Source organism: Staurois parvus, unplaced genomic scaffold (genome assembly GCF_062004578.1).
Source record: "Staurois parvus isolate SC_StPar_1 unplaced genomic scaffold, SC_StPar_1.0 ptg000154l, whole genome shotgun sequence".
Classification (NCBI taxonomy): Eukaryota; Metazoa; Chordata; class Amphibia; order Anura; family Ranidae; genus Staurois; species Staurois parvus.
Genome location: NW_028317950.1, coordinates 22,430,731 through 22,443,849, shown reverse-complemented (window position 1 = coordinate 22,443,849; position 13,119 = coordinate 22,430,731). Strand labels below are relative to the sequence as shown.

Below are 13,119 nucleotides of genomic sequence, written 5' to 3'. Positions count from 1 at the left end.
GGCTCTGACGTCACGACGTTGCATTGGAGAGGCTCGGTGATCATAGTACAGACGGAGGCAGACAGCACTGCAGGGGCAGAGGCAGAGTATTTCTGTAGATTGTCATCTATGCGGACCTGGATTACAAAAGAGCTGTATACCATTGTGCAACACCTTAATTGGCAGCAATAAATCTCCTTTATGCACAAAGATAAGGCACCATGGTCTGTTTTCTTCCCTTTTTCAATTGACCAACACCCCCCGAACTGGTATAAGGAGGATTGGAGAAGGAGACAACCCCAGCAGGGGATCTGGGAGATCCTCAGAGAGCTGGTCAGGATATCCATCCATGAGCAGCTGGACAAGGGGATAAAGGAGAGAACAGGAGAACCCATTTAAATCTACATCTATCTTCTGGGACAACTAGTACAAGAGTATCATCCCATCCCATCTATCCTGGAAGGATAAAAAGCGTATTTGCCTGGATTTATTCAGGCAAATATAGAGGTGAGCACATAGGGAGACCATTAAGCACTCGGCGAGAGGAAACAAGGAATTCACCTGCACACTTTACTTTGAAAGACTTTATATATACTTATTTTATGCACGTGCACAATTTTATATATTTTTATATGTTTTTGCACAATGTGAATAGAGTGATCACAGTAGAACAGAGGTGCACTAATTTAGATTGTATGGATCTGTATTTAATTGTACCTCTCAAGTCACAATAACTTTAGGACTGATAGTCATTAGTCACCTGCATGAAGGCTTCTTTGAAATTCATAATAACTGTTTAAGTCACTAGGTATAGTGATTCATCAACAATTCATAATTGCTATCTATATTGTAGTTTATATATGTATTATTTTGGATTATCATCTAAAAGCACCTTCAGAAATAAGAGTTATGCACATTAATATATAGGAGCGCGGCACTATCTATCTATAATCTTTCTATTCTTTGGTCTCCGGTTTACTAAGATCAGCTTTTCCAGGGTATGTGGACTCCTATATAGACTTTTGCACTCATATGTGTGTTATTGGCACATAATTATTCCACCTTCGTGGGGGATTGGTTATTGCTATTTCTTTTATTGTCATTTTTATGCTAAAGTGCTTCACTGATTATTCTGCTTGCCTATTGATTGTGTCAGCTACTCTTTTTATTTGATTCTAAATTCCTAAGCAAAGGTTTTTGTTTAACTATTTTAACGTAAAAAAAAAAACAAAAAGGACCTTCTATTGCTCTCAGCCTCCTCCAAATTCCCTTTTTTTCTCCTGTGATCTGACTTCCTGATAGAGGATGGCTACATTCATTCTCCATGGCCCCACTGCATGTAGGAACCTAGACACCCTCTCTTGCTTGCTCCCAACAAGGACTAGGGGATTTGTAGTGTGCATAGTGACTGCAACTTAACGTGTACTGCTCCAGTTCTGGTTGCAGAACTCACAGAGGATGTTACAGGTAGGCAGAAAAACCAGTAAGAATAATTTCATAAAAAAAGAGATCACAAGACCATTAAATGGTTGATGTGTATGGATTATGTTTGGAAAAATAGGAATATTGTTCAGTGACACTAAGATTTTGGAGTTGCCCTCACTTTTTATTCCCAGTGACACTGGTGATCAGACAATTAGAGAGTGTGACTCTCCCCATAGGGAAATATTTCTAACCCCCCCCAAATCACTCCAACTGTATAAAAAAGGGAAAAGAAAAGAAAAAGTTTTGCCTTTTTTTTAATACTTGAAGTCTACAATAAAAGGGCAACCAACTGACTTTTCAAAGCTTTAAGTGGGACCATGATATACATGGTTGAGGTATACAATCCATGCATCTTCTGAATAGCGGTTTAATCTACCTATATGGACTTTAAAGGCTGTTTAGGAAATGGCCAGATTCAACTGATCCAGTAAACATCCAGCCTGAACAATGATCTGTACTGTATATGATCCTCATGTAGCAGCGCAGCAAAACCAGACCTCACCTTCCTGTTCTATTTCTTGTTCCTCTTCCTCGTCATCCTCTTCATCCTCATCATCACCAAGGGTAAAGGACAAGCTGGCGATCTTCCTCTTCTCCTCTTTCTTCCGCTCTTTCTCCCTCTGTTTCTCCAACTTCCTGTGTACATGGGACAGAAAAATCACACTCTGAAGCTGGGAGCCAGCACTATACACTCACTGGTAGATTCAAACTCTACTCACAGCTGCAGATCTTTAAACTGCTCCTTCTTAGCAAGCTGCTTCTCCCTTTCCTTCACAAGAGCCTCCTGCTTGGCCTTCATATCATTTAGAGTCACCAGACCTGGGAGGGAGTTACAAAGTATTTAAAGAACACTGCAGAGCAGAATTTTTATACTGACCATGTAATAAAACCCTTTTACAATTTTCAGAGCAACCCTGCTTTTTAAGCTATGCCTCAAACTGCCTGGCAGATGCGTACATCTTCAAATTTTAGCTGCTGTTAGTGGCTACTCCTCACCATACAACAGAGGATGTCTGAACCACTGAAAAAGAGAAAAATCTGTATATGAGAAAAAAGTAGCAAAAAGTAATAATTGCTTATATTTATCTATTACATTTATTTCATTACCACCAACAATGTATGCAGTACTTTATATACTATTAATTTACATCAATATTTATGGATCAATTATATTCAGTTAATTAAACAATAGAGCACTACAGGGCACCTGTCACATACAACCAGGGAAAGTGACCTATGGCTTGTAGCAATAAGCAGCCCCTCAGTTCAATAGGAACTAGTGGCATCACAAGGAATGAGACCTGAGGCACACACCAATGGGTTGTGGCTCTAGAAATACGAGCTCAGCTGACAGAATGGCTATCTCAGCGACACAACACTTTAGTAAGGCTGCTTTTACACCAATCCACTTTTGGTGCATTCTTCAGGTAAAAAAAGCAGAAAAAAAGTGCATCCTTTTAAATCCTATGGTGCTCTTCACACTGATCTGTTCCATTCCTCTGCATGTTTGTTCAGTAAAAAAACAGAAAAAAAAAAAAAAAGCACCAAAAATGCATCCCTCCATTGAAACGAATGGAAAACGCAATGCACCTGGGGGAAGTGCTTTGTCAAGTAGGGAAAAATGCAGCGCAAAAAAAAAAAAAAGTAAAAACCACAACAAAAACACATGTATTTTTTCAGCGGAGCAGTGCGAAAGCAGCCTAAGAGAAGCTCGAGGTCCAACAAAGGATATGACCATGATTTAAACTCACCCACAGTGCTGGATTTCAGCTCAGCCTCCACAGCATCATAATGTGCCGAGAATTTCTTGTTAATGTTTGCTTTAACCACATTCTCCTGTAACAGAAACCGAGAATTAAAATGAAGCCAATCCAGCTGTGATATGGCCAGATCAGCAAAGTCACTCTACCTGCCATCTATACAAAGGCACTTTACCCCTAATATACGCATCTCTGTTGCAGGGTAGCACAGCACCCCATTATATACCAATCATTGTTACACTGCGCTATGCAACGAAATTATATACAGATCTCTGTCATATTGTGTCACAGCTTGCCAATCTATGGAGATCTGTGTTACGTTATACCATAGCAGATGATATCTATTACACCGTAAGATACAGGGGTGTGGAAATTATTTTTAAAACTACTTATCCAAGAGACTAAATCAGGGTCCTGATCTATGTGTCCTTCATAACAATCTGCTTGTCCTGATTTAAAAAAAAAAAAAAGTGATTGAGGGTAAAACAAATATTAATACCAAAGCACAATTTTGCAACTTTGACATGTGTTCGTAAAACTGTACATATCAGCGCAACTACTTTGTGTATCCAGGTGGATTATACCTTGTTTTTTTTAGGACAAATTGGGGTTTCTTTTGGTGGTAAATGGTAATGGATAACTCAATTTTAATTTTTATTATCAAAGGAAAACTGGCCCAAAAATAATTTTTAGCGGTATATTTCTTGCTATTACTATAATTTACCACCAAAAAAACCAAAAACAACTCCTCAAAATAAATTGTCCTGCTCCTGATGATTGCAGCAATACCACATATGTGTTTGTACCCACAGTAGGGCCTAAAAACAATAGTGCGCATTTTGCATTTTTTTTTATCCTGCCTAAAACACATTAACACTGATAATTTAAAAAATGCTTTTTTTTTAATCTACCCAAAGTATACTGACCTATACCTAACCTTTGACCATTACCTTAACCCTAATACTAACCCTGGCAAACCTTGATTTTGTTAATTTTTGTTTATTTTTTTTCTTGCACACTTTTGTTTGTTTATATCTTCCTCTCCTGCAAGAAGAGAAAGACACAATATATCTTTCCCTTCATTCAGAAGATGAAGTAAACACAGGGGTGGGCTCACAGTGACTGATCCCTGTGATAGCCAACCAGAGGCTATCATAGCAATCAGGTGACCCAGAAGCAGGTCCACATTGTTACTACAAGACCCGGGGCTCCCGTGCTCCCAATACAACGAGAAATATATATGGCCCAACAGATAAAGACCCACTTCCGTAAGACCGCATATATGCTTTGCTGCTTGCACGCAGCAGGACTAAATTTAACAAAAAATGGAAAAAGAAACCTCCTGCCTGGTGCCCAGAACTGCATGTCTCAGGCAATGGGCGATATAAATTGCACATCCCATCTGTACCATGACACCTAATTATGAACCAGTATCTATTACATTATCTAAAAATGGATGAAGCGCTCAGCAATGAGGGTACTAAACATGTTAATACTGAATAAATAGAATTGCAAAAATAGAACTTTTTCTAAAAGTGACTAGTGCTCAAATGAATAAAATCGTGTTCAAACCAAGCAAACTATCAGTCTGCCACCCAGTGGCTAACACTGGTGACAAGTGTACACACTATGTGTATAGAAAGTGACAGGTGCTTTATAAACTATATAAATAATTATATATACATACCATAAATAAATTAATATTCGTGAATTCATACACAGTGAACAATCACTGAACAAAGTGACAAGTGTTAGGGTAAACAATCAATTTATCAGTCCAACATAAATAAACTTTAAAGAGTGTGTTAGCACAAATTTTTGCACTTTATTTTGGACTGATAAATTGATTGTTTACCCTAACACTTGTCACTTTGTTCAGTGATTGTTCACTGTGTATGAATTCACGAATATTAATTTATTTATGGTATGTATATATAATTATTTATATAGTTTATAAAGCATGTGTCACTTTCTATACACATAGTGTGTACACTTGTCACCAGTTTTAGCCACTGGGTGGCAGACTGATAGTTTGCTTGGTTTGAACACGATTTTATTCATTTGAGCACTAGTCACTTTTATAAAGTTATATTTTTGCAATTCTATTTATTCAGTATTAAAATGTTTAGTACCCTCATTGCTGAGCGCTTCATCCATTTTTAAATATAATTTTGTCTCGTGGTATAGGGTTTCGATGATAGCAGCTGGCTTTGTGTAGTTACTCTGTGGAGCGCAGGAGGACATCTTTTTACAGTATCTATTACATTGTTCCGTGACACCCCATTACATAAGGATCTCTTTTACACAGTTCTACAACACACCACTGTGCATGAATCTGTTACACTGTGCTATGACACCCCACTGTCACAGTGTACCATGGCACCCCATTATATGCAGATATCTATTGCACTGAATCATGACACCCCATTTTATGTGAATCTCTAGTACACTGTGCCACAACACTTCACTATCCATGGATATCTATTACATTGTACTATGGCACGCTATTATATACAGAGCTCTGTTAGGTGTTATGGTACAGTCAAATAAAGATCCACATATAATGGGTTGCTATGGCTAAGTGTATTAGATACATGTGTATATGGGGTGTCATAGTATAATGTAATAGAGATCCATATGTAAAAGGGTGTCATGGTATAAGAATGTCCCCAGCACACCGTGGCTCTCCAGTGTGGATCCAAAGCTTTATTCAGCTATCACATTGTTACAGCAAGAGCAACATTTCACAGCCTCATCATCACATGCCTGATGAAGGGGTCCTGCCAAGCTCCAAAATGTTGCTCTTGCTGTAACAATGTGGTCGCTGAATAAAGCTTTGGGCCCACATTGGTGATCCATAATGTGCTGAATAAAGCTATGGGCCCACATTGGTGATTCCCTGCGTGCTGGTGACATTCTTCTCCTCTGACTGTTCTTGGTACCAGCCGATGGTCGCTGCAGTACCTTCTTACATATACAGCCATCTCTAACACAGGAACATGTGCACTGGGATTGTGCATTGTAGCTATGGTATAGTCTATTGTACTTTACCATGACACATCATTGTACATGGATCTGGTACACTGCATCACGACACCCCGTTACACATAGATCTCTGTTACACTATAGCATGACAGACCATTGTACACAGATAATGTTTACACTCTACCACCCCATTATTTGGGGATCTCTGCAGCACTATACCGTGACACACCATTGTGCATGGATATCTTTTACACTGTACCTGGGCACCTCATTATATACAGATCTCTTACACTGTACTATGACACTATATATACGCACACAGGTCACTGTTATATTGCACACTGATCTCTGTTACACTGTACCTTGATACCCTCTGATACAACCCTGGCCCCCAATTATATATACATAGAGTGCCACATTCCTTACACACTGCTGCGATAATATGCCATGACACATCTCAGTGCACAGCATTGTAGGGCCGGGTATGCTGCACACTGGAGTTGTGAACAGTTGGTGGTGTAAATCATGCAGCACTGTATAATGTTATTAGTAGCTCAGTGATCACCATCCTTTGGCTGCAGGATAAGGCGGTGTGTAATGAAAACAGTGGTATATAGAGTGCAGCAATCTATCCATGTGTGAAGTGGGGACACTCAGAAGAGCAGTGTCTGCAGGATGTTTGTAAGGACAGAACAGAGTATGGACAGTGCAGGATCATGTATTGTCATTGTCACTGCTTCATCTGTGTAATACATTGATGAGGTATAATGCACAATCCTATACCTTAGCACTGTATGTCACTGATCACCTAGCAGATCCTATGCTTCATACTGCACCTGTGTAATGCAGTAATGCACAGTGCAGCACACGGGTCGCTTGGCATAGTGGAGAACCCTATACTGTAGTGCTGTAAAAAGTCATGTCACCAGAGAGAGGCGAATTACAGCTTACACCTAACTAGCCTTAAAACTGCCCCCTCCCCAATACCTTACCTGTTTAAGAAAAATGTATATACTTAGTTAATTTGGAGCTGCTCTGCTCTGGTCATGTGATCTTGGCTGCAGGGGAGAGCAGAGAAAACACTCCGAAAACAGCTGGTAAAGCCTGGAGCTGTGATGTCCCCTGTTCAATGCCCAAACCATTGCTGGTGCTGCTTCCTCTCCATTGCAACCGCCAATGGCTGACAGGAGACAGCCGGATCACAAGACCAGACCAGACTAAAAATAGGTAAGTATACAGATCTTTCTTACACAGGAGTTAGGAGGAGGTAGGGGACAGTTTTAAGACTAGATGTAAGCTGGAGTTCCACTTTATCCACTTCCTCACCGCGCTATAGCAGAATGACAGCTACAGCACGGTTATCCAGTTCTGGGAGGGCATCATATGACATCCTCCTAGAACGCGCCCCTAGCCGTGTGTGTGATCACTGTGTCCTTTAGACGCAGCTGATTACACGACATGGCAAAAGGCCAATCACAGCTGATCACTATGTAAATACACTTGCTAGTTATTGGCAGTACTTTTGGTACTGTCAGTAACCAGCAACTGTCAAAGGAGACATCTGCACTGATTATCAGTGCCCCGAGTATCAGTGCTGCCAATCTGTGCCCAAAAATGCCACCAGTGCCACCTATCAGTGCAGCCTCTTCAATGTACATTAACAAAGGAGAAAAGGTACCTGTTTGCAAAAATGTATAACAGAAACAAAGAAAATATTTTATTTTCACTCTGTTTTTTCGTTTATAGTGCAGAATAAAAACACCAGTGGTGACTAACTACTTGCCGACCGCAGATAGCCACATGACGGCTTCGCCCTGGTCGGCCAGTTCTGGCAGGGCGTCATATGACATCCACCCCTCCTGCACCCTCCCGCACCTGGCGATCTCCGTGACTGCTGTGTCCTATGGACACAGCTGATCACGTGATGTAGTAAAAGGCCAGTCACAGCGACCTTTTACCACGTGATCAGTCATGTCCAATGACACAGCAGATCACCGGTAAATGCTGTCACAGAATGAGGAAAGTACTGCCGATCACCGGCAATTGTCAGAGGACGGTTCGGCACCGATCATCAGGGCACTGTTGATCAGTGCTCAACAGTGCCACCCAGCAGTGCTGCCCAGCAATTCCTCCAGTCAGTGCCGCCTATCAGTGCCCATCATTGCTGCATATCAGTGCCTCATCAGAGCTGCCTATCATTGGCGCCTATCAGTGCCCATCATTGCTGCATATCAGTGCCTCATCAGAGCTGCCTATCATTGCCACCTCATCAGTGCTGCCTATCAGTGCCGCATATCAGTGCCTCATCAGAGCTGCCTATCATTGGCGCCTATCAGTGCCCATCATTGCTGCATATCAGTGCCTCATCAGAGCTGCCTATCATTGCCGCCTATCAGTGCCACCTCATCAGTGCTGCCTATCAGTGCCCATCATTGCTGCATATTGTGCATCATCAGTGCCAGATCAGCAGCGCTGCCTATCAGTGCCGCCTATCAGTGTTAACTCATCAGTTCCCATCAGTGCTGCCTATTAGTGCAGCCTCATCAACGCACATCAGTAAAGGATAAAAATTACCTGTTTGCAAAATTTTTAAATAGAAACAAAGAAAAACTTTTTATTTCAAAACGTTTGCTCTTTTTTTGTGTACAGTGCAAAAAATAAAACACCCAGCGGCGATTAAATACCAGTAAAAGAAAGCTCTATTTGTGTGAAAAAAATGATAAAAATGTCATATGGGTACAGTGTTGCATGACCGAGCAATTGTCATTCAAAGTGCGACAGCACTGAAAGCTGAAAATTGGCCTGGGCAGGAAGGACATATCAATGCCTGCTAGGCAAGTGGTTAAATAGCACCAAAAGAAAGATCTATTTGTGTGAAAAAAATGATGTCAGCTGGGTACAGTGTTGCATGACTGTGCAATGGTCATCCAAAGTGCGACAAATTGGCCTGGCAGGAAGGGGGTAAATGTGTCCGGTAGGTAAGTGGTTAAGTGATGTACAATGCAGCACACATGTGGTGTATGGTAGTATGTGGAACCATATACTGTGGTGCTGCATGGTGTCTGATGTCCTGTATATCGCAGTGATATGATGTACTGGGTGGCATTCTATACTGAGGTCACCCCAGCTATGTAATCCAGAGGTGTTAAGTGCTGTGTGGAACCCTATACAGTGGCGCCGTATGCTAGGACGGGTCACCTCAGCGATCTTTTGCTTCATCTGTTCCAGCTGCTCCCTCTGCTTCTCTCTCTTCTTCATCAGCTGCATGGCTCTCCCGGCCTCGCTGGCCGCCCCCTTGTACTGCGCCATGTCTACCGGGAACGATGCACTCCACACACAGCCCGAACTCTCAGCTGGGACAACACAGCCTGGTCACGTGAACCCGCGAGCCTGTGCCCTCTCCGAATGCTGATTGGGCCCCTACGAACTTCCGGGAGCGAAGCCTTCTGGGAGCCGGAAGTCTGACGTTACTGGGAGATCTGTGTATACATATAGAACAGGAAGTGTCACTCATAGTAACCACATCTTTCTTGTTATTGCCCTCCAGAGGATTTACCCCCTTTCATGACCAGGCCATTGTTTGCAGTATGACGCTGTGTTACTTTAACTGACAATTGCGCAGTCATGCAACGCTGCACTCAAATGAAATTTACATCCTTTTTTTCCCACAAATAGAGCTTTCCTTTTGTGGTATTTGATCTCGTGCTTTTTTTATTATTTGCACTATAAACAAAAAAAATACTGCCAATTTTGAAAAAAAAAATATTTTTGACTTTTTGCTATTAAACATCCAGTAAAAAATGTTAACAAACAAATTTTGTCTTAAATTTAGGCCAAAATGTATTCTGCAACATGTCTTTGCTATACAAAAAATCCCAATACGTGCAAATTAACCAATTCAATACCGGGCAATTTTCCCCCTTCCTGCCCAGGCCATTTTCAGGTTTCAGCGCTCTCACACTTTGAATGATAATTGCGCGGTCATACAACATTGTACCCAAACTAAAATTTTTATCATTTTCTTCACACAACTAGAGCTTTCTTTTGGTGGTATTTAATAATCGCTGGGGTTTTTATTTTTTGCTAAATTAACAAAAAAAGACCAAACATTTTGAAAAAACACCTTTTTCTTTGTTTCTGTTATAAAAGTTTACAAATAAATAATTGTTCTTCATAAATTTGTGCCAAGATGTATTCTACTACATGTCTTTGGTAAAAATAACCCAAATTAGGATGTATTATTTAGTTTGTAGGAAAGTTATAGAGTTCACAATCTATGGTATAGATCTGAAAATTGATCAATCCTGAAGTACTGACAGCCAATCTAATTTCTTGAGGTCCAAGAATGTCAGAACAGTACAGATTTCCCCCAAATGACCCCTTTTTGTAAAGTAGACAGTCCGACGTACTTCATAAGAGGCATGGCGAGTTTTTTTAAGTATTTTTTTGTCATAATTTTTCGGAAAATGAAAAAATTAAAAAAATTATTTTCACTATTTTTTTTTTACATACTGTCACCAGTGCAGTGCAGTACAGCGTCATCATATAACTGGCATGGCGGTGATCAGGGACACTGACTGATGACAGTATGAAAAAAAAAAAATTGTTTTATTTATTTATTTTTTTGATTATTTTTTATTTATTACATTTTTTTTTGTTAAGGATTCTTTTTCATATTTTACTATGACCAAAGTAGTACAATGTTACCATAGTAACATTGTACTACTTTGGGGAAGTGATCAGTATTTTTTTTTTCTTTTTACACAATTTGCTTATAGCAAAGAATTACTTTGCTATAAGCAAGCATTTACCTGAATGAAATCGATTCATTCAGGTTTTTTTTTTTTTTTTTTTTGTGCTTAGCTGTGATTTGTCCACAGCTAATCACATGACATGTGCATGTGATTAGCTGTGACCATTCACAGCTAGACACTAGTATACAATGGATGGCATGAATGAAGCAATCCATTGCATACAACTGTCATGTGACCTGCTGTGATTGGTCACAGCAGGTCACATGGTACCGGCAACAGGGAAGGGACTCAGATCTGTCATCGGCCGCGTCCGAGGTATACGGCCGGTGACGGATCGCGCCGCTGCGCGTCTCTGCAACCGTGCGAACTGCGCATGTGCGGAAGGACGCCAAATGGCATACACCCCGGAAAGGTAATGCATTTTTGCGGCCGCCAAACGGCTATAGGCCGGGCGGCAAATGGTTAATTGGTTTACATAAAAGTTATAGCATTTACAAATGGCTATATAGATACTGGAATTTTTTTTTTTTAAGTTTACTAGTAATGGCGATCAGCAACTTACAACGGGACTGCGGCAGGCATTCTGACACTGGGGGGGGAACTGACTTGGTGTTACTGACATCCCCAGTGACACCAATACAGTGATCAGTGCTAATAAAAAGCATTGACACTTTACTAATGGCACTGGGCAGGAAGGGGTTAACTTGTGGGCGATCAAAGGGTTAACTGTGTGCTGTTTCACTGTAAGCACACTGCTATGCAGAGCCATACAAAGCAGTGTGCAGAAGCTGACAGGGGAGAGATCTGTATTGTTTACATCTTCGGAGATCTCCGGGTACCGGCGGGCAGTCACTGGCTGGGACCCAGTGATTGACAGCCGAGGCCGCAAATGGTGGTGCAGGTTCCTACCCGGAACTGCAAAATCACCTACATATATGTGATATTGGGCACCCGTGTCACCATGTAGCAGTATTTCTGCTATAGGGCGGCGCGGAAGCGGTTAAAATTGTGATGCTAATGGCTAGAAGACTATTGGAAGCACTGAGTATCCTTACTAAACCAGAGTGACCCCCGGTTCACACCTATGCGGCTGAATGGACTCCCGTGCCTGTGACACGCGGAAAGAAGTCCCTGCACTTCTTTGGAAAACGCAGCCCGCGCGGGAACTCGGTTCCCAGTACGGTTGCGTTTCCCAGTGCGGGCGGCGTGCCATTAGAACTAATGGCACCTGCCCGCGGGTCCGCAATTCTCTGTGCGGGTGGTGCGGCTGCATGGATTTTCGTGCGGATCCACAGCGGCACCACCCGCATAGATGTGAACCTAGGGTTATAGTAAGCCTCTGATGAGAGAAACATGAAGGCCACCACCAAAGCAGTAGTAAACTCTTGGGATAAAAGAAGAAATGTGGGCCCCTGGGCGGTTTCAGCCATGATAGTTTGCTCCGCATACTAGCACATTATGACTGAATTGCCTTAAAAGGAGGCCCTCCAATGATGTGCTGTCACTGCTGTCGGTGCTTCTAGCTGTTTGAATGGGAGTCACGGCTGTGGCACATCACACTCAAAGTGTGCCGTCAATTCAGAGTGCACTTGCTGGTGACGTCACTGGCTACTTCAAGACTGAATATCTCCTAAACACAGCAGGGAGTATTTAATAAACATAGAAAGTGCAAAATCTGGTGCAACTCTGCATAGAAACCAATCAGCTTCCAGGTTTTATCGCCATAGGTTAATTGAACAAGCTGCAGTTAGAAAATAGGTTTTTCTTTCATTTAAAAAAAATGCTGTTATGGGAATCGGATCTCAAGGATGATCATCCGCTTGCCCATAGAGATACATTGATGTCCGTTTTTCATCCATCAATGGATGGATGAAAGATGGACAAACGGAATGCTTGTGTGAAAGGGGTCAAACTCACCTGTGTCAATTAACAGGTGATGACAATATAGAAATCACTCTGGCAACCAGTTAAAATGGTAAAAACTTGACTCAACCTTTCTGTTGTGTGTCTCTGTGTACCATATGGAGAAGAGAAAGAGCAGCAAAGAATTGTCTGAAGATATAAGAACAAAAATTGTGGAAAAGCATGAACAATCTCAAAGTTACAAGTCTATCTCCAGAGATCTTAATGTTCCTGTGTCCACTGTGCACAGCATC

At 41.5% G+C, this 13,119-nt stretch overlaps 1 protein-coding gene across 1 annotated transcript in view; it reads right to left on the bottom strand.

The window, feature by feature from the left end:
• FAM50A (family with sequence similarity 50 member A) overlaps positions 1-9,626 on the bottom strand; it is a 39,504-nt gene extending 29,878 nt beyond the window's left edge. The window contains exons 1-4 of the mRNA XM_089675233.1: positions 9,408-9,626; positions 3,216-3,300; positions 2,184-2,283; positions 1,967-2,100 (exon numbers count right to left, since the gene is read on the bottom strand). Coding sequence (XP_089531359.1) covers positions 1,967-2,100; positions 2,184-2,283; positions 3,216-3,300; positions 9,408-9,518 — 430 coding nt within the window. The 5' untranslated portion in view covers positions 9,519-9,626. The remainder of the gene's footprint in view (positions 1-1,966; positions 2,101-2,183; positions 2,284-3,215; positions 3,301-9,407) is intronic.
• Between the last annotated feature and the right edge of the window lie 3,493 nt (positions 9,627-13,119).